At 46.1% G+C, this 26,978-nt stretch overlaps 2 protein-coding genes across 4 annotated transcripts in view; both read right to left on the reverse strand.

Annotated features, from left to right (window-relative positions):
• The window catches only part of cep170ba (centrosomal protein 170Ba), a 30,079-nt gene extending 29,420 nt beyond the window's left edge, over positions 1-659 (reverse strand). Inside the window, exon 1 of the mRNA XM_083633016.1 lies at positions 622-659. The gene's annotated coding sequence lies outside the window, so the exon portion shown is untranslated. The remainder of the gene's footprint in view (positions 1-621) is intronic.
• Positions 660-4,740: 4,081 nt separating this feature from the next.
• akt1 (v-akt murine thymoma viral oncogene homolog 1) overlaps positions 4,741-26,978 on the reverse strand; it is a 57,554-nt gene continuing 35,316 nt past the window's right edge. For all 3 annotated transcript variants that reach the window (XM_083634181.1, XM_083634182.1, XM_083634180.1), the window contains 12 exons: positions 24,644-24,772; positions 22,056-22,167; positions 21,611-21,740; positions 19,062-19,193; positions 18,877-18,942; positions 18,281-18,349; positions 17,993-18,118; positions 15,517-15,645; positions 8,990-9,204; positions 8,564-8,651; positions 8,288-8,390; positions 4,741-6,638 (listed from right to left, as the gene is read on the reverse strand). In XM_083634181.1, coding sequence (XP_083490307.1) covers positions 6,559-6,638; positions 8,288-8,390; positions 8,564-8,651; positions 8,990-9,204; positions 15,517-15,645; positions 17,993-18,118; positions 18,281-18,349; positions 18,877-18,942; positions 19,062-19,193; positions 21,611-21,740; positions 22,056-22,167; positions 24,644-24,772 — 1,379 coding nt within the window. In that variant the 3' untranslated portion in view covers positions 4,741-6,558. The remainder of the gene's footprint in view (positions 6,639-8,287; positions 8,391-8,563; positions 8,652-8,989; positions 9,205-15,516; positions 15,646-17,992; positions 18,119-18,280; positions 18,350-18,876; positions 18,943-19,061; positions 19,194-21,610; positions 21,741-22,055; positions 22,168-24,643; positions 24,773-26,978) is intronic.

A 26,978-nucleotide genomic window follows, 5' to 3' on the forward strand; every position in this document is an offset into this window, starting at 1 on the left:
CACCACTCTGAATATATTTTGTTTGTTGGTCATTGAACTGGAACTGGTTTAGTGTTAGACAGGATTAGTCATTTGGTGATAATCTTCACACACACTGCATCCAAACTGCCAAAACAAAGACCTGCAAACTCATGAGAAGGGTGACAGATAACGTTAGCAGGGGGCAGACACAAAACCACTCAGAAATCATTCACTTCAGTGCCCTATATGGGATCTAAAGGTGACCAGCTAGTTTGCAGGTATGAGCATACGATAGAACCCCTTGGCTTGACTGACTTATGTATGCAACTAAAGCATGCTGGGGAAGCCTGTAGCAAACAGGCGCCTTGCTTTGAACCTGAACACACTAAACTTCCAAGGCTGAATGTGTTTTTACTTCCTGTAAGGAATTGGCTAACTAAACATCGGTTCCAAAGCACTTAGCCAATTGTATTAGAACGTATTTCTTGTGCAGCAATGGCACTATTATTAATATATATCTCGACTAGGAGACGTGACTGTTGGAGCCTCGGTGATTTTGATAGGACACATCCAGACAGGTTAAATATGTGGCTAGTCTGGCTAACGTTATATCGAAACAAGCTGCTATTTCCAATGATTTTACTCCCAACAAGGACGTACCTTTAATGCCAGCTCCGCTTTCCTCTTAAGTAAAGCCAGTGTTTAACGTCCTAGAGTAAATTAAAATCGACGACCCAGATATATGAAGAGCAGCAGGGAACACTGAACAGGTAAATTCCGATCACACACACCCTATTCAAAAATTCTTCCTCTGGGAATCATGACAAACCGTCTCCTCCAACGCCTCCGCTCTCGACATGGTGACGTACTAGCTTGACAAGTCCCATCAAATGAGTTCGATCCGAGAGGTGGGGAAATGAGGAGCTCTCACTCTGTATCTTTTTCCGAGTACAGAAAACGTCGTCGTGGAAAAAATGAGCCTGCTGTCACTACGTTAGCAATGTTTAAACACTGTCTATCACCTTACGCCATTAAGTAAACATAAGATAACTATCGGGATTTTAGATAGCCTAGGAGGCAGGTGTAGTAGGCTTTGTTCTCATATTATATGAAGAAGTAGATAAGGTCTGTGGAAAAGTAGTGAAACATGGCTGTGCAGTAGTAGCGTAGCACATTCTGTGGGAATAAGTTGTCATAAGTGTATTAACATACTCTGGTTTACATTTTCAAGTTACAGTTACATGCACTAAGTTAACTAGCCTAACAAAAACCCAACAAAAAACTCATGGGGAGAAAAACACACGCACGCACGCGCGCGCGCGCGCACACACACACACACACACACACACACACACGCACGCACGCACGCACACGCACACACACGCGCACACACACGCACACACACGTCACACAAACGGGGGGATTAGCAGTGCGGAAGGCGGGACGGAGTTTTAACGAGCATTCATCTTTACATAGACGATCTTTGGCTCTATTCACGGAACGATAGCAGTGTTTCCTACGGGCAAATATTGCTGTAATCCAAACCTTGGCAGCTACGACAGGAATTACGGGGATTTGTTAATTATATTCGAAGTGCGAACTGTTGTTGTTAATCAAATCAATATTGAAATTGACAGTGAATTTTAGCTAATTAGTAGATCGAGGCAAGGGCAGGTGGGGGGGATGTTAAACCAAGGTTTAAACAGAGATTTATTCATTTCTTTTTTCCAGAGAAAAGTAAGCCTGTTATCCAGCCCCGTATGAATCGCAGCAGGAAGTAACACAGGTGCAAGCGAGACATTAATTAGGGTCCTGGCACTGGAACACCTAAATGGATTGGAAGTTGGAAACCCTCATTAATGTCTTGCTTGTACCTGTTACTTCCTGCCTTTTAGACACAAAATGGGTGAATTGCGTGTGAAGTGAAATAGGCGAATAGCCTCTATAGTGAATCGTGATCCATACTATCCATACATTATGTTGCAGGTTATTTATCAGCTAATATACCTTCTCAGTCAATAACTTTAATAGCCTACACTACACCAAATCAAATATAAGCTGCGGAGGTAATGCTTTACTACCATATATCATCAGAAAAACAAAGATGCTCTCTAGAGATTATGAAATATCACCACCAACCATCCCAACAGAAATTTCTTTTTACACATGCTAACCACTAGATGGCGTCATAGGTCCAAATTACTTATCTCCAGCAAACTTCTATGGCTATGATATGAAAGTCGTTTAGGACAATGTGAATTATAGTAACTGAGGTCAAACCTGCTTACCAGACATTTCCAAACTTACATCCCATTCACACATGCCCATATTTTAGTTCACTTTTAGTTAGTGAAATGGGGGGTGGGGGGTGGGGGGGGGGGGGTTAAATTAATGTATCCCCCCCACACACACACACCTCAGACCTCATAGCCCACAGTAGATTAATGTCACTCTAAAAGGATACATCAACTTTATTTAGCAGATATGAAGGTGGATGAAGTGAATTTAGGTGGGTTTACCCTTGACTTATGAACATTGCTGCTATAGTGTCATGTGTTACCTGTTTAAGGGTCCTGAGGTCTCTTTTACTGTCTATGGTCCTGACCCCTGTCACAGAAACCCCCCCACCAACCACCTCATGTAAAGAAACCTGCTATTTCACATAATTATGACCACCTAAGAGCATCGTATCCCCACGAATCAACAATATACCAGCATTAAAATGGGAAAACCAGTCACCAGGCATTTTAACACCAACCTGTCTAACAAAGCTGAAGAAACTGACCTGGTTTCCATACCCTACATTCAACGTGTGGTTCACTTCTCATTTCCCCCCTCCCATTAGGTGGACCACTGTAGAACAGGAGTGATGGTTTCAAAGACTCTTCTGTTCCAAAATCTAACCACATAGCAAATGCTTTTCCTCTGAGTTGCCTGTGTTTTTACTACCTGCTACATTTTATCTGCAATTGTTTGTATATTCTGCCTGTTTTTGGCAGCAGGGTGATCTACTGCAATGGTTCTCAACGTGGGGTCCGGAGACCACCAGGGGTCCTTGAGGGGGTTCCAGGGGGTCCACAGGAAATTGATGAATGATGCAACTCCACCGTTATTTCATTTACAAGATGTTAATGCAATTAGAGAATGTAGAAGAATGACTGTTTTGATCATAGATTCACTGTCCCTCTTTACCTACAGTACAGGCAGTCTTTACCTACAGTACAGACAGTCTTTACCTACAGTACAGGCAGTCTTTACCTACAGTACAGACAGTCTTTACCTACAGTACAGGCAGTCTTTACCTACAGTACAGGCAGTCTTTACCTACAGTACAGGCAGTCTTTACCTACAGTACAGACAGTCTTTACCTACAGTACAGGCAGTCTTTACCTACAGTACAGGCAGTCTTTACCTACAGTACAGGCAGTCTTTACCTACAGTACAGACAGTCTTTACCTACAGTACAGGCAGTCTTTACCTACAGTACAGACAGTCTTTACCTACAGTACAGACAGTCTTTACCTACAGTACAGACAGTCTTGGAATTCTGGACAAAATCATATCCAACAATAAAAACATATTTTCAGATTTGGCTCCAAGAGACAAAATTTCATCAAACGGGGCCCCGTGGACCTAATGTGGACTAGATTATAGGTCCTTGATATGAAAAAATGTGAGAATCACTAGACATGAATATAGGGAGCCTGGCCTCGGCCTGTTGGACACAGGTTCAAGCACTGTCAGAAGGATCTGTCCTGCTGTCCTTGAGCAAGAGGAATGACAGGAAAATCCTATTTTTGCCTGTAGCTGTAGGTATACAGGAAAAGAGAAAGGATGTAGTTTGTGGGGTGTGTGAGTGACAAGCCCCCCCAGGCAGCCCAGCACCATGTTCCTCCAGGGAAGGAAGGAGAGCTGCAGGGTAAGACAGAGCTGCAGCCACAGAGCAGTGCAGCTGGAGTCAGGTGAGGGATGCTTGTCAGGTGAGCACCACACTGGGCCAAAACCACGGGTCTCAGTGCAGTGTGGTGCAGTGCAGCTGGCCAGAGACAGACTGCGAGCCCTGGCTGTCAACATCTGCTCCAGAGACTGTACCATCTGCCCCAGGCCCGGGGGAGCGCCGCCTCCGTCTCCCAGCAGCTGCAGAGCCACAGACGTGGACCTGAGAGATGTATTTGTGTTGGAGTGAATTCATTGATATGGCTACAGAAGCTTATCAACAATTTCATAAATCATGTTCTTCACATTTAGGCCTACATTTTTCATACACACCTATTCAGTTATTTATGATGGAAACAAATTTCAATTTTTCAGATCACCAACTTCAAAAGTGACCTGAAATGACTGCAAAAGTAACATAAGAGTAGCAAATATTCATGTTTCTAAAATGATCTTATATGAAAAGGGCAAGTTACAGACATAAGAGACAGGCAGAGAAAGTGGAAGGGAAAGGACATGATCAAGTGGAAAATAGATGGGGGTGATAGGGAAGATCAAGTATTAGTATTGAAAAACTTTTGTAAACTGTAGAATTTCAACCCTCAATATTCAAAGAGGAAAAAGAGTATTCAACTGGGCTTCAGTATCATGATGACATCGCTGAATGAACAGTGAGAATTTCTATGCAATGATCACTATCTCACAATATATTTGCCCAACTATGTGTATGTATGTCTTCAAGGGTAGAGCTCTACATTTTTCACACCAAAAGATGAGTCTACACAGCTGTCATTAAGACCTTTTATTTCATCATTTTCAAAGAAAAACAGTAAAAACAGTGTACAAAGTTTATATTATTTGTTTACTAAAGCTGGTGCCCTCAGTTTTGGGAGTACGGGAGGGCAGGTACAAAAAAGTTGAAATAAAAAATATAAAATGAATTTCCCTATTTTCAGAGGGTGACAGCAAAGGGTGAGAGTGCATAGGAATAAGTAAAAATCAGATTCAAAAATTGAACAAAAAGGTTTGCAAATGATTGAAGTGAGAAACAATATAATAAAAACCATTACATTCAATAACGTATGATGCACTTTTGAATGATTATCAGTCATCTTAAAAAATACTGGAGTTCTGGAAACCTTGAAGTATCGTAGTACACTTTGAAATAAGATTTTCGGTTTCCAACATTCTCAGTTTAGCTTCAGCCATCTGCAAAAGGGGAGTAATGATTCAAACAAGCAATTTTTCTTTTATTTGTATCCACAACAGTTCAATTTACATAAAAAAGAAGCTAATTTAGTCTTTGCCAACCATAAAGTACAAATAAGAGTCCAAATACAATCATTTTGGGGCTGCAAAAGTGCATATCATTGGCACAGTCAAACTCTTTTTAGTCAATGCTGGTCTCATATAAATAACAACTCAGAAGCTTTGCGAAGGGACAGAAGCCCCTGATCGATCAAAGCACATCAAAGACAACAATTTGTATATTTTCCCCTGAAGCCCAGTTTGTTTGGAGAGTTTTCCTACAGAGGTGTATATAAAGTGACCTCATTGAGGCTGCAGCGAGTGCACTGGGCAGAAAACACCCAATACTGTACTTGGGAGGGGAAAACCCAGAGGAGAGACGAGTTTCCGATTGGCCAGCAAGGACTGGGGTACCTGACCGGCCCAATCAGAGGGAAACCAGGAAGTGTTTGCAGCACAGCATTCAGACAGGAAGGCATCAGGAACTAAGCATTTTACTTCGGGGCTGCTGGAGGAATTATTTATTATTGCGAACAGGCAACTGGGAGTCTCACGACTGTGGTGCACAAACAGTTACAACACAAATCCATGGCGAGCCTGCTTCCACATACCTTAATGATTACTCTGCCTCGGCATTCTTTGCATGTCTGCCATTCCTCACATCACACTGTATTGCACAATTGCTTGATCAGACCCATCATGGTGTGGCATTACAATATAAGCCAGACGTATCCATCATGGTGTGGCATTACAATATAAGCCAGACGTATCTATGTCTGCTTGCACTGAAGAATAATCAAAAGCCTCTCTAGAAGGTGACATTTTAGTCTCAGGAGAATCAACCATGTGTTACGACACATACGTTATGCAGAAAGATTGACTTTATTTGACACGGTACATTCATTTTTGAAGTCCAAAAAATGTTTTGAAGACTTGGTCATAATGGTAATTGAATTGTTTGGAAGTCTTGGTGAGGAAAACATGGATCTGTCACTCGCTCAACAACATGCTCACATGTGGGTCCACAGTGTGCCTATTTTCCATTTTCAACGGTTGATTCAAATTCAATAGGATATTATCAATACAAAATGGCCCTTTTCAAAATTCATAGCAACGGCCTAATTTGTGCATAATATAACTCTTCCCTATTCATTATGGTGCCTGCAACATAACAAGCAGGAGATGCAGGGTAGTGTTTACTCTTGCCATAGACAGTCTTCTTAGGCCACACAGAACAACCACAGTTTTCTTTGTTTTGTCTAGTATTTCCTCCTTCCTGTAAAATACAACTTGCAGATTGTAATGTTATATCCACCAACATTTGTAGGCCATGCTGGCAGGCCAGTCTTTTGAGTGTGCAGTCGGGCGTGGTGAGGGGAGATGGTGGGACCGGAGGAATGTATCGAGGGTTGTTCAGGCTATCCCGCTGGCAGAGTAGGAGAACTGGGGGAAGTGGGGTCTCCGCTCACTGTCGAAGGACTCCATACTGTCATCTGGGGGTGGAAGAGGGAGAATTTGTTAGTTTTATTTATTTGTTTATTTTAAATATAATCACTTCATTAATATGATGCACATACTGTAGCTGTAACTCTGACCTGCATCTACACACAGTGTTTAGGAATAGCAGTTGATCTATATGATAAAGCGTGCAGATCAAGGAACCCCTTGGTTCATAGGGACAGACAGAAAAGTTCATTTATTTTTGTTATTAAATATAAAAGGCCGATTGAAAGGGTATAGAGATAATTGTGTAGGTGTGTGTAGATAATGATAAGGATGTGCATGATACTGGGTACAAATGTTTATGTACATACAAGGTTGGGAACTGTGAGAAGGGGGGGTATATGGAGGGGGATGTACAGTATTATGTACATGTAGATGTGTGTATAGTTAGTATATTTCTTTTCTATGTGGTGATTCACTCTTGTTTAAAGGGCAGAGGAGAGAAAAGAAAAAGGTGGACAAGCGGATTTGTCTCACTCATACCAGGTACGGGTGAATGCCACAAGTAAAGGGCAAGATTCACAGAGTCATGCTGGACAAAAACACTTCCGTTTTGTTTATTTGGATTTAATGTATTTCATGTACCTTTTACTATTTATATTCAAATTCCAATTGTGACTAAAAACATTTTTTACAGCACATGAAAGCACAATAGCCTTCTACCAATTGTCTCTGTATCACATTGAAGAAGAAGAAGACGAAGAAGAAGAAGAAGAAGAAGAAGAAGAAGAAGAAGAAGAAGAAGAAGAAGAAGAAGAAGAAGAAGAGAAAAAGGAATAGCAGTTGATGGACTTTGTGAGACTCAATACTGTATTTATGGCACTGGCTCTCCAGGAGAGGGCAGACTTCTCTCAAGGGAGTCAGGCACGCCTGTTGAACGGTTTCTGCACTCACATTAATGATCAACCAAAAACTACCCGAAGTCCCATCCCAGACACATCAACTCTGTGACTTAGTCACATCCCAGACACATCAACTCTGTGACTTAAAGTCACATCCCAGACACATCAACTCTGTAACTTAAAGTCACATCCCAGACACATCAACTCTGTGACTTAGTCACATCCCAGAGACATCAAGTCTGTGACTTGGTGAATTTGTTTGATTTCAAAGCAGATTCATGGGATATTCTCTCACGGGCCTGACAGCGTCAGATTGAACATAAAAAGAAACTTGAAATGAAACAATGATGCTCATCTTGGGGTTTTCATGTGAAAAATAATTCAGTAACTTAAAAAAAACATTGCCAGCTTTAGCAGCTTGACTAGCAAGCTTGACTGTATTGAAAGTTTGACTTCTCGAACTTTATCTGTCAACTCAGATGGCAACTCATCTCCTCTCAGAGGTTAGACAACAGATCCACTTGGGATTACTGTCCATGTCAGCCTTCCTGTCCCATAGGCTCTTTTCACAGCAACCGTTTTGAGGTGGTAAAGCAGGAAGTAAAGCAGGTATAACCAGCAGGTGTAACCAATAACATTATTGAGGAGGGCCCTGGCACTCCTAAATGGATCCTAATAATCATTATTGGTTACACCTGCTTTACCACATAGGGAGGAGAAACACCTTGATGCTGTGAAGTCGTGAAGTAGCTTTGTGTGGGTAAGTGAGTGTGTGTTGTGTGTGTTGTGTGTGTTACCTTGTCCGGGTGGTGTAATAGTGATGGTCTGTGCTGTGAACTCCTCATCAAAATACCGTGTGTCCGTCTCCGAGGTAACCTGGGGCTTAAAAGGCGGGACCAGCTGTTAGGGGGGAGGAGAAGAGGCATGAGCGTTTCAGCACATCAGGGCTGTCAATCACCTGCATGGTGACTTTCTACAGTGTACATTGTCTATACATGGATAGATGGTGGTGCGCAAAATGATGCAACGTTAGCTGTATGAGCTTGGCGAATGTGAATCATACAGATTCTGACCTTCTTCTCATAAACGTCTTGCCATTCAATCATTGCAAAGAACTTGTGCTGCATGATTTCCTTGGCATCGTCAGGCCCTCCACCTAACCTGCAAGACAAGTACACAACAACAAAGAGTTAAAACAGGAAGAATGAACGAATCAATTCGCTTCTTTCACAAGAAAGTTTCATCAATGCTAGTCTTATTATTCTTATCTCAGACTTTTCATTCATTCTCATGGCCCCCAGAAAAACGAAGCACAGGATGGAGAACTTTGAGACAAAATAATAATACATTTTATTTCCACTTTTCAGGCTATTTCATCATCTGAAGAAACCTAGAGGCTGCAAATATTCATTATTTTACAAGAAAAAGGACATTTATCACAGAATCCAAATATGAGAATACACCTCATATTAGAAAATGATGCAGCGGAGGCACCTCACCTCTGCTTGGGGTCCTTCTTGAGCAGGCCAGAGAGCAGGCAGCGTCCCTCAGGTCCTAGTGTCCGCGGGAAGCGTATGTCTTCCATGAGGATGAGCTCAAACAGCTTCTCGTGGTCCTGGTTGTAGAAGGGCAGCCGGCCGCACATCATTTCGTACATCACCACCCCCAGACCCCACCAGTCCACCGCACGGCCATAGTCATTGTCTTCTAGCACCTAGGAGATGGGTGGGATGGGTTGGAGCGGCAGAGGAGAAGAAGATAAAGTCAGGCTTAGGGTTGTTTATGTAATGCAGCTGCTGGGATGCTTATGTGCTAATTGAACGTCTTGGGAGGGGGGAGGGGTGCCACATTGCTGCTGTTATCAAATCAATCAACAGACACAAAACCCTAACTGGACCAGCTCAGTGGCCTTGTGGTTTGAGTGTTCGCCCTGAGACTGGGAGGTTGTGAGTTCGATCCCCGGCCGAGTCATACCAAAGACTATAAAAATGGGACCCATTTGCCTCCCTGCTTGGCACTCAGCATCAAAGGGTTGGAATTGGGGGGTTAAATCACCATATGATTCCCGAGCGCGGCACTGCTACCGCTCCCCCAGGGCATGGGTCAAATGCGGAGAACAAATTTCACACACTCAGGTGTGGGACTTTACCTTTACCTTTAACTGACAGTATATTCTAAGATGTAATGAGCGGACGCAAAGTGCACAATTCTGTTATTTCGGTTTTGTAGCTGCCCAGTTCACTACAGCTTTTGCTGTCAGTGTCGGTTGTGTTTGGACATTAGAAGGCTGAAGACAGCAGCTCTTTAGGCTGGATATACAAAACCCCAAGGCTACCGGCTCCCCCCCACCCCCCCATCAAGTTCACCAGCTCTCCCCCCCACCAACTCCCCATCAAGTTCACCAGCTCTCCCCCCACCAACTCTCCATCAAGTTCACCAGCTCTCCCCCCTCCCCACCAACTCTCCATCAAGTTCACCAGCTCTCCCCCCTCCCCACCAACTCTCCATCAAGTTCACCAGCTCTCCCCCCTCCCCACCAACTCTCCATCAAGTTCACCAGCTCTTCCCCCCACCAACTCTCCATCAAGTTCACCAGCTCTCCCCCCCACCAACTCTCCATCAAGTTCACCAGCTCTCCCCCCCCCACCAACTCTCCACCAAGTTCACCAGCTCTACCCCCCACCAACTCTCCATCAAGTTCAGCAGCCCCCCCCCCCCACCAACTCTCCATCAAGTTCAGCAGCTCTCCCCCCCACCAACCCCCCATCAAGTTCAGCAGCTCTCCCTCCACCAACTCTCCATCAAGTTCAGCAGCTCTCCCTCCACCAACTCTCCATCAAGTTCAGCAGCTCTCCCTCCACCAACCCCCCATCAAGTTCAGCAGCTCTCCCCCCACCAACTCTCCATCAAGTTCACCAGCTCTTCCCCCCACCAACTCTCCATCAAGTTCACCAGCTCTCCCCCCACCAACTCTCCATCAAGTTCACCAGCTCTCCCCCCACCAACTCTCCATCAAGTTCACCAGCTCTCCCCCCCACCAACTCTCCATCAAGTTCACCAGCTCTCCCCCCTCCAACTCTCCATCAAGTTCAGCAGCTCTCCCCCCTCCCCACCAACTCTCCATCAAGTTCACCAGCTCTCCCGCCACCAACCCTCCATCAAGTTCACCAGCTCTCCCCCTGGTCTGGCTGTTAGGAGCCCCAGCCAACACTGACTCACATCTCACATTAGGAGCAAGGATAGAGTTTCCCATGGAGCCCTGCATATTTAATCACCAGCGGGCCATGGTACATGCACGCACACACACACACACACACGCACACAGAGACACACACAGAGACACACACACACACACACACAAACACAGATCAACAAGCAGCAAAGGTGAGTCTAGCCTCAGTAAGCATATGTGTGGCAGTCCACACAGACCATCATCTTACACACAGCAGTCCACAGGATGAACAGAACCCCGGCCACAGTGAGGCAAACACACACACACACACACACACACACAGCGAGGCAAACACCAATTCTTATTCTTTTTCCCCTCTAAGATGCTTTTCTCTCAGACAGTTGTTAATGAGTCAAAGTGGCGCAGCACGCAGCTTTGTGCTTACTGAACACAGCAACCTGTTGCATGACTAACGCGCTGCTGAGCAGAGTGCTTCCCGGGTCTCGGGGGACATGTACTGGATTCTACTTCGCCCGGCGGATGTTGAAGGTGAAATCAAGACAAGGAGAACAGTCTGTTCTTTTAAACCTCAAGCAGCGCGGTGCCAGGCGGTTCGGGGGCCTAAGAATAGAATCATAGGTAAAAAGACATGGGCGGATTAATAGAATTAGATACGGGGACAGGGCGGGCGAGATGGTCCTGGAAAACAGATGGACGGATGTGTCCCTAAAAGGAACAAAACTGCTGTGCGTGTGTGTGTGCGTGTGTGTACGTGCGCATGTGTCAGTGGGCACGGCGCCTGGCGCTGTGGTGAGTGGCGAGCGTCGGGGAGGAGGACCAGGGAGGGCAGGGGGAGTAACGTGAAGCCGGCGTGGTGCTAGGATTACTGGGCCGTCTCTATTTCCAGCGCTGCTGTCGTGTGATTCACACCGCGCGACAGCTGGGCCCGCAGCTGCCCCATATATGTAGAAGAGCGCCACAGCTGTGAAGCTGCCAGGAGCGCAGGAGCCAAGCTCATCCCTCATATACGTAACCAGGACTGCCTGCCTGCCTGCCTGGGCCCCGGCCCCAAACTAATACTGTTACACTGCCCCAAAGGAGCCGAGACACGGGAGAAGGGAGGGAGGAGAGAGCAGGATAAAACACACAGACACTTGCTGCCGATCTGGAGCTCTACTTGGTACTGAACTTTTTTCTTCCAAAGTTCTGCAATGACAGCCATTAATCTTATAGAGTCCAGATCAGTTTCTGGATTAAACCAGTCCGCATTTTTCTTTTTACATATTCCCTAACAGCCAATTCCCTCAGCCAATACTCATTCTCTTCTTTAAACTACTTAATAACAGTGACAAAGTGAATTTCCCCCGCTCCCGTTACTCTAGAGACAAAGCGATCAGGGTGTCTCTCCTCCCTCTCCCCTCGCCTCGCCTCGCCTCTCTCTCCTGCTCTGGGTGGAATATTCCCAGACGTTACAGCATTCCTGTGCAGCACACACAACAAGGTCATTGTTTACTGCAGAACAACCTGTAACACTGCCTGGCCCGCGCTCCATAGAGACGCTCGCCAGCGACCCTGTTGCCATGGTAACGCCCCCCCGATGTCTCCTGTGCTCTGCTGCTGCTGCTGAGGCCGGAGCCATCGCAGCCTGCAGCGAGAGAACACCACCAGAGAGAGAGAGAGGCAGCCATGGACAGGCGGGGGCTTCTCAAGAACCTTTAGGATGATGCACTTTAAGAACAATGTGCCAACACTTTCTATGAAGATCATGTCTATAATGCAGTATAAGTGGTGGACATACTGTCTTATAAGTTCAGCATTCATAATTGTTTATACTTCCATGCCAAAGTGACAACAGTGTTTGAAAGAAGAATCTTTTTGGTCTTACGGGCATGATGGCACAAGAATGTTGCCAGTTGTTGGAGAGAATATTTGATTGGTCAGCCAATGTGCCATGGGCTTTACACTTACATGTGGCATGGACTTTACACTTACATGTGCCATGGGCTTTACACTTACATGTGGCATGGACTTTACACTTGCATGTGACATGGACTTTACACTTACATGTGGCATGGACTTTACACTTACATGTGGCATGGACTTTACACTTACATGTGGCATGGACTTTACACTTACATGTGACATGGACTTTACACTTACATGTGGCATGGACTTTACACTTACATGTGGCATGGGCTTTATACTTACATGTGGCATGGGCTTTATACTTACATGTGACATGGACTTTACACTTACATGTGACATGGACTTTACACTTACATGTGCCATGGGCTTTACACTTACATGTGCCATGGGCTTTACACTTACATGTGCCATGGGCTTTACACATACATGTGGCATGGGCTTTACACTTACATGTGACATGGGCTTTACACTTACATGTGGCATGGGCTTTACACTTACATGTGACATGGACTTTACACTTACATGTGCCATGGGCTTTACACTTGCATGTGCCATGGGCTTTACACTTGCATGTGCCATGGGTTTACACTTGCATGTGACATGGACTTTACACTTACATGTGACATGGGCTTTATACTTACATGTGGCATGGACTTTACACTTAGATGTGACATGGACTTTACATTGACATGGACTTTACACTTACATGTGACATGGACTTTACACTTACATGTGACATGGGCTTTATACTTACATGTGGCATGGACTTTACACTTAGATGTGACATGGACTTTACATTGACATGTGACATGGACTTTACACTTACATGTGACATGGGCTTTACATTTACATGTGACATGGACTTTACACTTACATGTGACATGGTCTTTACATTTACATGTGACATGGACTTTACACTTACATGTGACATGGACTTTACATTTACATGTGACATGGACTTTACATTTACATGTGACATGGACTTTACATTTACATGTGCCATGGGCTTTACACTTACATGTGCCATGGGCTTTACACTTACATGTGCCATGGACTTTACACTTGCATGTGCCATGGGCTTTACACTTACATGTGCCATGGGCTTTACACTTACATGTGGCATGGGCTTTACACTTACATGTGACATGGGCTTTACATTTACATGTGACATGGACTTTACACTTACATGTGACATGGGCTTTACACTTGCATGTGCCATGGGCTTTACACTTACATGTGCCATGGGCTTTACACTTACATGTGCCATGGGCTTTCCACTTACATGTGCCATGGGCTTTACACTTACATGTGGCATGGGCTTTCCACTTACATGTGACATGGGCTTTACATTTACATGTGACATGGACTTTACACTTACATGTGACATGGGCTTTACACTTACATGTGACATGGGCTTTACACTTACATGTGCCATGGACTTTACACTTACATGTGCCATGGACTTTGCTTGCAGCATCATAGTTGTGTTCTAGTCTCATATATACAGTACAGGGCTGTCACTTTAATTAAAGCTCACAAAGTCATGCTATAGCGTATTATCAATGTTTATTATAATACATTATGTCTATCACTTATAATGCTTAATAAACCTTGTTATTAGTTGTATGCATAATTATAAACATTTATAAAGCATTTTATAAAGCCTTATAAATGCATTATAATGCATATAGACATGGCCTTCATAGAAAGTGTTACCAAAAAGGTTGATAAAGAGTAGATAGATTTGATATTGTACATAAAGTCAGAAGGAGCTGATGCACACCTTCAGTCTCTTAAAGGCAGGTGCGTCGGAGATGCAGTACATATGAGAGAAATAAAGAGGATTCCCACACACTGTCAATTACTTGCAACAAACTTTAATTAACAACGTTTCGGTCTATCGACCTTCATCAGGTTAAAACGATGTTGTACATAACAAATGGAGTCATTTTGTATCTTATGCTAGTCCAGGTGTGAGGGAGAGATTTCATATTCACACAGTAGGCCAGCTCAGGCCTTTGCCTTGATGGTCTGGTGCTGATGGCTAGGTGGCAGCAAGGGATCAGAGAAGTCCGCTGGAACAGGATTGTTCTAACAGATGAGAGAAGCGTTCCTGCGTGGCGGCCTGAAGGATTGTGGGATAGCATTCTGGGATAGCGTGCCCATGATTCTGGCCCCCGGCTCTGCCCAGGTCAGGGAAGGCATCCCGGGCAGCAGGGGGGCTGTGGCTCCCCTGGTGCCGCAGAACAGCTGTAGCCAATGTGGTCTTTCCTCCAGGGGCGGAAGCTCACGTTTCCTGAGGCACTGCCAACACCTCCTTGCCCCCCTCAATCCCCATCCCAACCAGCAAATTCCAAATGGAGGCTAAAAACAACGATCCGGCAACTGTGTCAACATGGACACCCTTCTCCCGGAAAACATTCTTACAGCAAGAGGCAAGAGGCTAGCGCAAACACTCGTATACTTATTCACACATGCACACACCGCCCACGCTCACAATACCCTATCAGGTTACACAGCCCACTCCAACACTTGCCATACCTGAACGCAATGAGGAGTGGCCACACCCCTCCCTAGCCGGCTAATATGAGAGCAGGCCACCCTGCCCTCATTAACTGGCAGACTTCATCTGAAGATTAGACAGGCATTTTGGAACAGCTGCCCATTCTTCAACATGCCTCTCATCCGCCAGTGTCCAACTACATCTTCACTGGCATTCAACTCATGTCATCATGACTGATTGGGACATGTACTCTTTATTGAGCTCCATATGATTCTATAATGTGTTTATTCTGGATGGATCTATTCAATCAAAAGGATCTCATTTGCTTTTTGATAACTTTTAGTAAAAGAAATTAAGTGGGAACTATGTATGCTAGAACAAAGTCTAGAAATAAGTCCGGTAGAGTGAATCAGTGTTGTGGTTACCTCAGGTGCCAGGTACTCTGGCGTCCCACAGAAAGTCTTCATGGTATCATCATCTTTGATCCCCTCCTTGCACAGACCGAAGTCTGTGATCTTTATGTGTCCATCTTTGTCCAGCATGAGGTTTTCCAGCTGAGGGGGGCGAGATTGAGTTGAGTTGAGTTGAGTTTAACTTTATTGTCCCATAGGGAAATTTGTCTTAGGCATTTGTACAGCAGCAATAGGGCAATGACAAACGTAACAGACAGTACAGTACATCTGAAGACAAACAGCGTGTAAACAAGAGGACAACATAGTACATGATGCAGCCTGGGCTACGAGTTAACAACTCTACCTAACCACGTATTGCACTTCAGTATTCAAATATTGCACTTCAAGTATTGCACAATTCCAAAACCGCATATCAAACCAAAACCATCATAAAACCATGGTTACTTAAAACTAAAAACATTAAAACCACAGTAAAGGGTAAAAGAAAAGAAAAAGATAAAATGATAAGAGAAATAAAATGAAATAAAATGAATATAAAACTAACTAAGGCAAGATAAATATCACATGACCAGACAGGCTGCAGGGACAGCCGAGCTCAGAGTGAGCTACCATGTATGCCACACCAATACCATCAGAGATTTCTCGGATCATCCGGCTCTTTAAGGAGGGTTCCAGAATCACCGAGCTCTGTCCTCTCACGACCAGGAAACGTTAATCCAGAGGTTTCCTGGGTCGTCAGGCTCTTAATGGAGGGTTCCTGGGTAGCCGGGCTCTGACCTCACAGAGGACAGAGCTCTACCCCCTAGTGGGAGGACAGGCAGTTTATTTAATAAGGCTATAGATGTTGGGAGGAAGGAGCGCTTGTAGCGGTTACTCTTAAAGCTACAGGCTCTGAAGCGCCTTCCGGAAGGTAGTAGCTCATAGTCAAGATATAGAATAGATAGAAGAGATAGAGAAGACAAACTTCTGCATCAGCCTAAACTGAGAGACTGACGTGAGGGAGTGGGTGAGAAGATGACTCTGGATGGTGGTGGGGATGTTAACTGGTAAAGATACAGTATAGGTGTCTGTACAGCAGCGATAAAGGACATGCTAAGCGAAGCGACAAGGCCAAAAGCCTGTGTGTCACACAGTGTCATGGCCTTTTAATATCAGTGTGTCCTCCTCTCTCCCTCTCTCTGTTTCTCTCTCTCTCTCTCAGTAAAAGTCACCTGGCAGCTGTAGCTCACACGTGGCCAGCAGCGCCCGGCCAGAGTCAGCACATCCTCCAATCCTGCTACCCTGGCACTTTCAGGAGAACCCTAGCAGGCTGAGAGAGCCTGCCTCGTAAACCCAAGGGGAGAGGGGGGAGAGAGAGAGAGAGGGAGCTGTGCTGTGCTGTGCTGACCTGGCTGCTATATTTTCATCAGCTGGAAGTAGTAGGGCCACAGATGCCCAATGAAACTCCACCATGCCCTCCCAAACACAAACCTGCCACATCCGTCAGCAGCTACCTACCTCTGATGTCATCCTCAACAGCATACATTTTTTAATTCTAAGATTTAAAAAAGCAGGAGCTGAAAGCTTTCAGCCACCATGCTTTGAGGGATGCCGACAATCCCCCCCCTTTTTATCAAGTTTTTTCATTTTTTTCCTCTCTCCCCAGTTGTACTTTGCCAATTCCCCCTGCTGTCCCGGTCATTGCTCTAGCGCCTTTGCCGATCTGGGTGAGAGCCGTAGACTAGCACATGCCTCCTCCAATAAATGTGCAGTTGCCAGCTGCCTCTTTACACCTGACAGCGAGGACTTTCAGGACGTCTGCAGGACGTAGCATGTGGGAGGATCCCCGCTATTCCCCCCAGTTCCACTCCCCCCCGAACAGGCACCCCGACCGACCAGAGGAGGCAATAGTGCAGTGACCAGGACTCGTACCTCACCGGCTTCCCACCCGCAGACACAGCAAATTGTGTCTCTAAGAATGTCTGACCAAGTCGGAAGTACCGCTGCTGGGAATTGAACCCGCCTATGCCCACAATTTCCTCTATCTCTCTCTCTTGCCAATCGCCATCGGTGTTCATTACCACTGCGAAGTCAATCGTACAGCATACAAACATCGGCAACCGACACCGCTGTATGCGTGCTAAAACGGGAGGTGGTGGCTATCTGCTCAAAGGGAGATGGTGGTTATTTCTGTCTAGCTGCAGTGAGCGTACGGACGGTGCCTCCCTCCCTCCCTCCCTCCCTCCCTCCCTCCCTCCAGCTGCAGTGAGGTCTAGAGTCTGATCTGGGGGGGGGAGGCAAATCAATAACCCCTTGCTGCTGCCTGCCACTGCTCTGGATGGAGGCAAACACTATTTATAACCTGCCTGGGGAGAAATGAAGAGAAGGGGGAAGAGAGTGAGAGAGAGAGAGAGACAGAGAGAGAGAGAGAGCACAGAGTGAGGCAGAAAGCAAGGAAGAGGATGAGAGGAGAAAGAAAGGAAAGGGGAGAATGAGTTCCCCCGCCCACCTTTAGATCCCGATAGACCACGTTCCTCTCAGCATGCAGGTAGTCCAGAGCCGACACTATCTCTGCCCCGTAGAACCGCGCCCGATCCTCTGAGAATACGCGGTCCCTTGACAGATGGAAGAAAAGCTGTAGAGAAATAAGGGACATTGAGAGCGAGGAGGCGGAGGAGAAATGACAAGCAAGTTGGGCAGTCCGTGGAAAAACGGGAATGTTCAAAATTATTCTGTCACCCGCTTTACTGGAACCTAACTTATAGGTGGCGATTCATTGATGGAAAAGATGGTTTACCTCGCCACCGTTTGCGTACTCCATGACAAAGCACAAGCGGTCATGTGTCTGGAAGGAGTATTTCAGGCCCTGCAGAGGAGAACAAGAAAGCTTAAAGTGGAACTAGGGTGGTTAATTCAAAAGGAAGTGGTTCTTTAACCAACAGATGATAGCATGAACCATGTCACGATGATTAAGTTGAAGCTTTCGCTTCTCCAGCTATATTTCCAAACACAAACTGCAGCACAATGTATCGAATGTTTTGAGGTGTTCCAACGGCTGCTGACAACTGCTGGTCCCATTCACTCCCTGCACTGTGTGTTACCTGAACCCACCGCTTAGACCTGATATTTTGGAGGATCTGCTCAATGCAATCCAGCTCAGACTTTTAGAGAAAAGGGTTAACTGATAAAAAAAAAGAGCTCCAGTGTTGTCCTTAGTTCTACTGCAGCCTTTGTAAGTATAGCTATTGTATAGAAGTATAGCTCTCCAAATCGTTCCTGCTAAAAACACCCCGATGTTCTGAATGGATGATGCAGAGCTGAAGTGGAGAGGCCTCTGAGCATCTTTGTGAGTTAAAGGAAGGTTTGCTTTAGGTATATGGAGGGGCTCCTTACTGTCAAGAACGGATGCTTGGAATTCTGGAGGACTCTGTTCTCTGTGAGTGTGTGCGCCACTTCATCCTGAAAGAGACCACAAAGAGTGTTTGTGCAACTCCCACAATGGCTAACCATTTAGGTATCAGTCCACCACCCTCACCCACTGTCGTCCTTGCATTACTTGCTCACTGGCAAACACTCACTTTTGCGACGATCACCTCCTTCTTCAGGATCTTCATGGCGTAGTAGCGTCCTGTGGCCTTCTCCTTTACCAGGATGACTTTGCCAAAAGTGCCTTTTCCCAGGAGTTTGAGGTATTCAAAGTCGTGCATAGTCTAGAGAGCCGGAGGGGAGAAAGTGGCGTCCGGTTACAAACGGAGGCATTAACAAACTCATGCTCTAACTAGCCAGGACACACAATCCCACAGACAACAACACAGAAGCATTTAAGGCGCCATTTCACCCAGCATGCAATTTCCACTCCTCTAATGGTTCGCCCTAAATGTGGCCATGTCTCAGTTAACCTCTGACCCCGGTGCTGGGGAGAATGCTGGAAACGGTTGAGTGGGGGACATCCAATCCGGTGGCCTTGGACCTTTGTGTCATGACTTGGGATCACACATGTGGGGGTGGTGAAACCCCCGTGGACATGCTATCTGGTGCTAAGCCACCCCACGGCTGATGTTGAGAAAGCGTGGGGTGAAGCGTGGGGTGAAGCATGGGGTGAAGCGTGGGTTGAAGCGTGGGGTGAAGCGTGGGGTGAAGCGCGGGGTGAAGTGTGGGGTGAAGTGTGGGGTGAAGCGTGGGGTGAAGCGCAGGGTGAAGCGTGGGTTGAAGCGTGGGGTGAAGCATGGGGTGAAGTGTGGGTTGAAGCGCAGGGTGAAGCGTGGGGTGAAGCGCAGGGTGAAGTGTGGGTTGAAGCGTGGGGTGAAGCATGGGGTGAAGTGTGGGGTGAAGCGCGGGGTGAAGTGTGGGGTGAAGCGTGGGTTGAAGCGTGGGGTGATCGCAGGGTGAAGTGTGGGTTGAAGCGTGGGGTGAAGCGCGGGGTGAAGCGCGGGGTGAAGCGCAGGGTGAAGCGTGGGTTGAAGCGTGGGGTGATCGCAGGGTGAAGCGTGGGTTGAAGCGTGGGGTGAAGCGCAGGGTGAAGCGTGGGTTGAAGCGTGGGGTGAAGCGCGGGGTGAAGTGTGGGGTGAAGCGCAGGGTGAAGCGTGGGTTGAAGCGTGGGGTGAAGTGTGGGTTGAAGCGTGGGGTGAAGTGTGGGGTGAAGCGTGGGTTGAAGCGTGGGGTGATCGCAGGGTGAAGCGTGGGTTGAAGTGTGGGGTGATCGCAGGGTGAAGCGTGGGTTGAAGCGTGGGGTGAAGCGTGGGGTGAAGTGTGGGGTGAAGCGTGGGGTGAAGTGTGGGGTGAAGCGTGGGGTGAAGTGTGGGGTGAAGCGTGGGTTGAAGCGTGGGGTGAAGCGTGGGTTGAAGCGTGGGTTGAAGCGTGGGGTGAAGTGTGGGTTGAAGCGTGGGTTGAAGCGTGGGGTGAAGTGTGGGGTGAAGCGTGGGTTGAAGCGTGGGGTGATCGCAGGGTGAAGCGTGGGTTGAAGCGTGGGGTGATCGCAGGGTGAAGCGTGGGTTGAAGCGTGGGGTGAAGCGTGGGGTGAAGTGTGGGGTGAAGCGTGGGGTGAAGTGTGGGGTGAAGCGTGGGGTGAAGTGTGGGGTGAAGCGTGGGTTGAAGCGTGGGGTGAAGCGTGGGTTGAAGCGTGGGTTGAAGCGTGGGGTGAAGTGTGGGTTGAAGCGTGGGTTGAAGCGTGGGGTGAAGTGTGGGGTGAAGCGTGGAGTGAAGTGTGGGTTGAAGTGTGGGGTGAAGCGCGGGGTGAAGCGTGGGGTGAAGCGTGGGGTGAAGCGTGGGTTGAAGCGTGGGTTGAAGCGTGGGGTGAAGCGTGGGTTGAAGTGTGGGTTGAAGCGTGGGGTGAAGCGTGGGTTGAAGTGTGGGTTGAAGCGTGGGGTGAAGCGTGGGTTGAAGTGTGGGTTGAAGCGTGGGGTGAAGCGCGGGGTGAAGCGTGGGGTGAAGCGTGGGTTGAAGCGTGGGTTGAATCGTGGGTTGAAGCGTGGGGTGAAGCGTGGGGTGAAGCGTGGGTTGAAGCGTGGGTTGAAGCGTGGGGTGAAGCGTAATAATAGGTATTGTCACTGCCCCTGACACATTCTCTTCTCTTACCATCGATTTGTCAGAATTAGAAGACATGGCTGTTGGGAACCCAGTTCAGGGTTGCTGGTGCCTCTTGGTTGTTGAATCATTACACTGGTTTTCTTTCTGCTCGGTGTACGAGTGTTTGCGTGTGTCTCTCTTGCTTACTACAGCTGTGCGTATGTTTGTCTCTCTTTGAGACACCTGTTCCACCTAGTGATTCTACCTGGCAGTGGAGGCGGGCGCGCTGCCCTAGCTGGCCAATGTCCCATCTTTGTACCTCAATATGTTTCTCTTTGTCTTATTTGTTTTCTTATCTCATTGTCATTGCCCATTTTAGTGTGTTGTTCGCCAAAGGCTTCTTCCTTTTTTTCTTGGACAGTTTTTCTCTGGAGTTTTTCCTGTCTTCTCTGAGGGTCTACGGCTAGGTAGGTAAGACGAGTTGGCCCGCCATGTTGTTCCAAAAATGCTATTTTGTGTTGCGTGATTATTTCTTTTTCCATGCGTTTCTTTTGTTGCATAACATCTTGGATAATTTCGCTTTGTGATCGATTGTTGATAAGTCAGTGCATGTGGGCCATACCACTTTGTGTCGAGGTTTGGTCAGGTAGACCTCCATATCCATGGTGGGATCTGGAGAGGAGTCCATCATCTCCTCCTCTTGTTTCTGCAGGCCGACAGCCACCGCCTGGATGGCTTTGGTCCATTCTTCCCTGAGGGAGGCACAGGCAGCAAAAAGATTACATCAGCCCATTTACCATGATGCAATCCAGCAGCCCCATCACACAGCATTGTCTTCTTATCAACAGGAAGGCCATTTCAAGTGTGAGTCCTGCCAATAGCCAGTGGAGCTTGTGGGAGTTGCTTGAGATTGGTGTGTATGTTGCGTGTGTGCAACTGCAAACAGAGCTCTCCGCTGCTTTCTAGCAACGAGCGCGAGGCGTTTGTACCTAAATGATTGGTGTTTATGTAAGCACATGTACTGTGTTACTGCTGTGTGAGCCGAGAGGTGTGTGCTTCTCTCTTGCCTCTCCTCGGGGGTCTCCACGTGGAAGGTGCGCTCGATGACAGTGGTCCACTGCAGGCAGCGGATGATGAATGTGTTGGGCTTGGGTCGTTCTGTCTTCATCAGCTGGCACTCTGACCACAGCCGGGGAGGAAGGGAGACAGAGAGGAGAGAGGGGCCAGTGTGGGGAAGGGAGGGGGGGGACAGACCCACAGTTACAGCCATTTATCTTTATCGCCACCCTAACAGACACTGCTGGAGCCAATGCCGGACACTTTAGAGCTGAACAGGTGCACTTTGGAGGAGGGTGAAAGCTCTCATCCTTGACTTGTCGTCGCTCCTTCAAAGCATAATGGTTTTTTTATATGGCTTTTGGGAAATAATATTAAATCTGTATAGTATTTAACAAACATCAGAATTCATCTATATAAATGACACTGGTGTGGGATTCGTGATTTTCAATTAATAATTCTGCAACTGTTTTTGCAAAATACTCCACAACTTTTATTGCAAATTGCAAACTTAATCGTTTAAAAATGACTGAGATCATATTTTTTAAAGTAACTGAAATTGAAATTTGACTCAATATAATCACATAATTTGTCAGATCATCGCAACACTTTTCCTTTGACTCAGTTTTCTTCAAATTCTCACACGTTTGCAGCAAATAAATTGCCTTGTAAGCAGTTTGCAAAACAATTATTCACAACAGTGTTACAAGTGAGTTTGGGAAGCAGTTTTCCATCTGCATCTCCTTGGCGTTAACATCTGTTCCCAAATGAAACATGTCAGCAAATACGTCAGGCTGTGACACAAAATGGCCTCCGTCTGATGGATGGAGGACAGGGGAGTGGACCACCACTGAGATCCAACATGGCTCCATCGGGGCGTCTATGTAATCCAGCTGCAGCAGCAGCCACGCACGCACCATGTGCACAGAGGAGGGGTCGCAGTGCTGTGTGACAAACTCAAAGCCACCACTGATGGAGGCAGAGCCTGGATAAATAATTGAAATCAAGCGGCTAATAGCCGCGATAACTCACGAGTGTCGGGGAGGAAACATTTTGTTAAACTAACAGTATGCTGTCTAATTGCTGTGTTCAGTCATCTGCACAGCTGATCCCAGCCACTTTCTCTGACGGAGCGGGCTGGCTTTTTTTTGAGGGGTTGTTGTTGCTTTATTTCACAGCACAATAGAGAGAGTTGGGACAGATGCACACAGAGAGAGGGTGCAAGTGGGGCGGTGGGGTGATGTGAAATATATGATGTCAGGAGCCAGACGCGAAATCACAACAGCTTAATGCAAGGTGAGTGGCTTAGCCCGCTTAGCCTTGGAGTGGTGCACCTGTCGAAAGAAGACTGGAACTCATAGGGATGCTACTGCCAATTCACTAATGTTTCCATCATTATCATTGGTGTGACGTATATATACTGATCAGGGGTTGAGGGTTACATCGTACAAAAAGACACCCCCCCTCATGTTTTCTTCTCATAGGCCTATTGGCATGTTTTCATAAGCTGGTTTTGCCTGTTATTAATTACTTACTTTGATGTTTTAATGGCAGGTAGAGAGGGGAGGTACATATGAGCTAAAAAACAACCATATTTGGTACAACAATACAAGCAACAACAACAACAACAAAAAGGGTCAAACAGTTGCCAAGAGCAAGAGAAGAAAAAATGTAGTGGTTTCTAGTATGAGCAGATACTCACATGCTACAGAGAAGTTATTTAAGGGGGTTTCTAGTAGGGCTGTGAATCTTCACTGGCCTCATGATTCGATTAGATTACGATTCAGAGGGCTACGATTCTATTATAAAACGATTATCGATGCATCTCGATGCATCTTAAATCGATGCATCACTTTTCTTCCCCAATACACAATTTATTTTTTCTCACTTTCTTTTTTCTCACTGTGTGGCTACTTTTAAAATAAAAGTGCATTTGGAATTGCATTGTATTATGATCCATAATTAAAATAAACAACTGCATGTACTTCCATTATATTTTATTCGATTATTAAAAAAACAATACCGTAATCGATTTTTGACATTTGTGAATCGATGCAGAATCGTGCACGTCCGCATCGCGATGCATCTTATAATCGATTATTTTTGACACCCCTTGTTTCTAGTAGGAGCAGATACTCACGTGCTACAGATAAGTTATTTAAGGGGGTTTCTATTAGGAGCAAATACTCATGTGCTACAGATAAGTTATTTAAGGGGGTTTCTAGTAGGAGCAGATACTCACGTGCTACAGATAAGTTATTTAAGGGGGTTTCTAGTAGGAGCAGATACTCATGTGCTACAGATAAGTTATTTAAGGGGGTTTCTAGTAGGAGCAGATACTCACGTGCTACAGAGAAGTTATTTAAGGGGGTTCCTAGTAGGAGCAGATACTCACATGCTACAGAGAAGTTATTTCAGGGGGTTTCTAGTAGGAGCAGATACTCACGTGCTACAGAGAAGTTATTTAAGGGGGTTTCTAGTAGGAGCAGATACTCACGTGCTACAGAGAAGTTACTTAAGGGGGTTCCTAGTAGGAGCAGATACTCACATGCTACAGAGAAGTTATTTAAGGGGGTTTCTAGTAGGAGCAGATACTCACGTGCTACAGAGAAGTTATTTAAGGGGGTTTCCAGCTGGTCCACATCTTGCGGTCGCTCCTTGTAGCCAATGAATGTACCATCACTCTTCAGGAGAAAGTACCGTGGCCTCCAGGTCTTGATGTATTCTCCTGATATGAGAGATATATTGAAAATGATTACTCAATATAAAATAAAACAACTCGAGATGAAGCAATGCAGATGTGTTTGCTCACAGAAAATTTGAATGCATATTAATTGAGTTATTAACAACGTGATAAGCTTTCACATGTGGTTTAATTCTCAAAATGCTGACCAGCGCACAACAATTTCCTTTATACTGTGGTTTGATGATTAATGACGAACGGCGTTCTCCTTTCTCAAGGTTCTCTCCTAATTCCCAGAGGTGCGACGGACCCATTTCCTGCAATCTAATTGCTATGCCGTTCACTAGTGCTCCCTAAAATGGCCATCTTGTCACCCTCTTTCTTTGAGTGTAGGTCAGCTGCAGGACAAATGGTGGTTTTAGTAGGAGTCAGGACCCTTTCCCCTGCCCCGTCTGTCCCCTTTCCAGCAGTCACTCCCATCGGAGGCTCGCTTTCAAAGTGTCTCAAATCCTGCCTTTCTTTCTACCATTTCCTTGTCTAGTAAAGCTCAGTGAAGGAGGAATGTTACCAGGAAAGGAATAAAGAGTTCTATTCCCAAAAGTTATATATCCATTTTGGGCAAAAACAAAACAAAACAAAAAGATCACCTGAAGGTTAATAGTCTATAACTATCAAATATGGCTGATGTAGTCTATAAAATGTTGTTTATCATTTTATAAACTACGGCCTTAAATTATCAGCTATCCTTTCAACAGTACCAGATTAATTTATCCCCCCCCCCCCCATTTATTTGCTGTCAATCATTTTTGTAAGACTCGGCATTGTGTTTCTCAAACAGTTGATGTGGTTTTGTAACAAAATTCTTCACAATTCCCATTTTCTAGAGCCACAACTCCCCTAACCTTAAACCATGCATGTCCGTCCCATTCACTTAGACACACCAGAAAAACACAAATGAATCTCTTGCAGGCAGACAAAACTCAATTTATTCCGGTGACGCTTCAGGAAGCGCTGCGCCAGATGTTCCGCAGAAGGGAGGAAAAAAAGGCTTACGCACCATAACAAGGCAGCGGCACATTGGAGCGGGATTTGAATATTTATACAGGAAAACTGTAATTTATTTTTAATTACGGAGCCACATATTAACCCCATGCAGTGTCGTAGCAAGCTGTCCTTAATTGCCCCATTTCCTCTGACACAGAAGTGTGGTGTGTGTCAGTGTGTGTGTGAGAGAGAGAATGAGAGTGAGTGAGTGTGTGTGTTAATGCGCGTGTGTACTAGAGGTAGGATATCCATCAATATGGGCTCCCGTTTCCCTCCTTCACTCACACACACACACACACACACACACACACACACACACACACACACACACACACACACACACACACACACACACACACACACACACACACACACACACACACACACACACACACACACACACACACACACACACACACACACACACACACACACACACACAGGCTCCAGACTAGGGAAACTGATAACAGTTCTGTCTGACACAGTGCAGACAGAACAGCATCCAGCACTAATGCAGAGTCTATTTGTAATACTGAAAACATTCAAGGCGAGAACAAGGTTCTACAGCCATTGACCCAATGCCACTTCTCAAGATCACACACTTGTTGTGACACCTCAAAGCTATGAACCAACTTCCTTTCAGCCTCCCCGTTTCATTGTCTCCATCTTTTCGATAAACAGACGACGTGAGCTCACGACAGCGAACTCAACAAAAGAACATCCTCATAGAGCTTTTCTCCGCCCACATCAAAGGAGAGGAGAGGAAAAAGGCACTTTGGAGGCTGCCTGAGCGCATACTGCAGGACGCAGCCTGGCTATACTGCAGGGCTCCAAGAGGCTGCCTGCCTCTACATCACCTTCCAGCATGGCACCGAGCCATTCAACACAAAACAAACAGCCGAGTGTAAAAACAACTGATTTACTGCGACTGGCAAGGTGGGGGCAGCACTCACAGCACGAGACAAAACATCTGCCCCAGAGCACCACATCCTTTCGACTTCAATCCACAGCAGATGTCCATGTATATTACATTTTTCATCACCGCATAGGAGGAGATTTGTCATGGCCTGTTCTGCGGAGTAAGTGTTTTCACACCAAACACACGCCTCGTTTAGCAACCAGCTCCACTTTGTCAGCCTTCAGACCGCCATTCTCACCGCCTGCCTTCAAAGCCACACATATGTGACGTCCTAATTGACATACACAC

The sequence above is a fragment of the Poromitra crassiceps genome (genome assembly GCF_964638095.1).
Source record: "Poromitra crassiceps genome assembly, chromosome: 3".
Classification (NCBI taxonomy): domain Eukaryota; kingdom Metazoa; phylum Chordata; class Actinopteri; order Beryciformes; family Melamphaidae; genus Poromitra; species Poromitra crassiceps.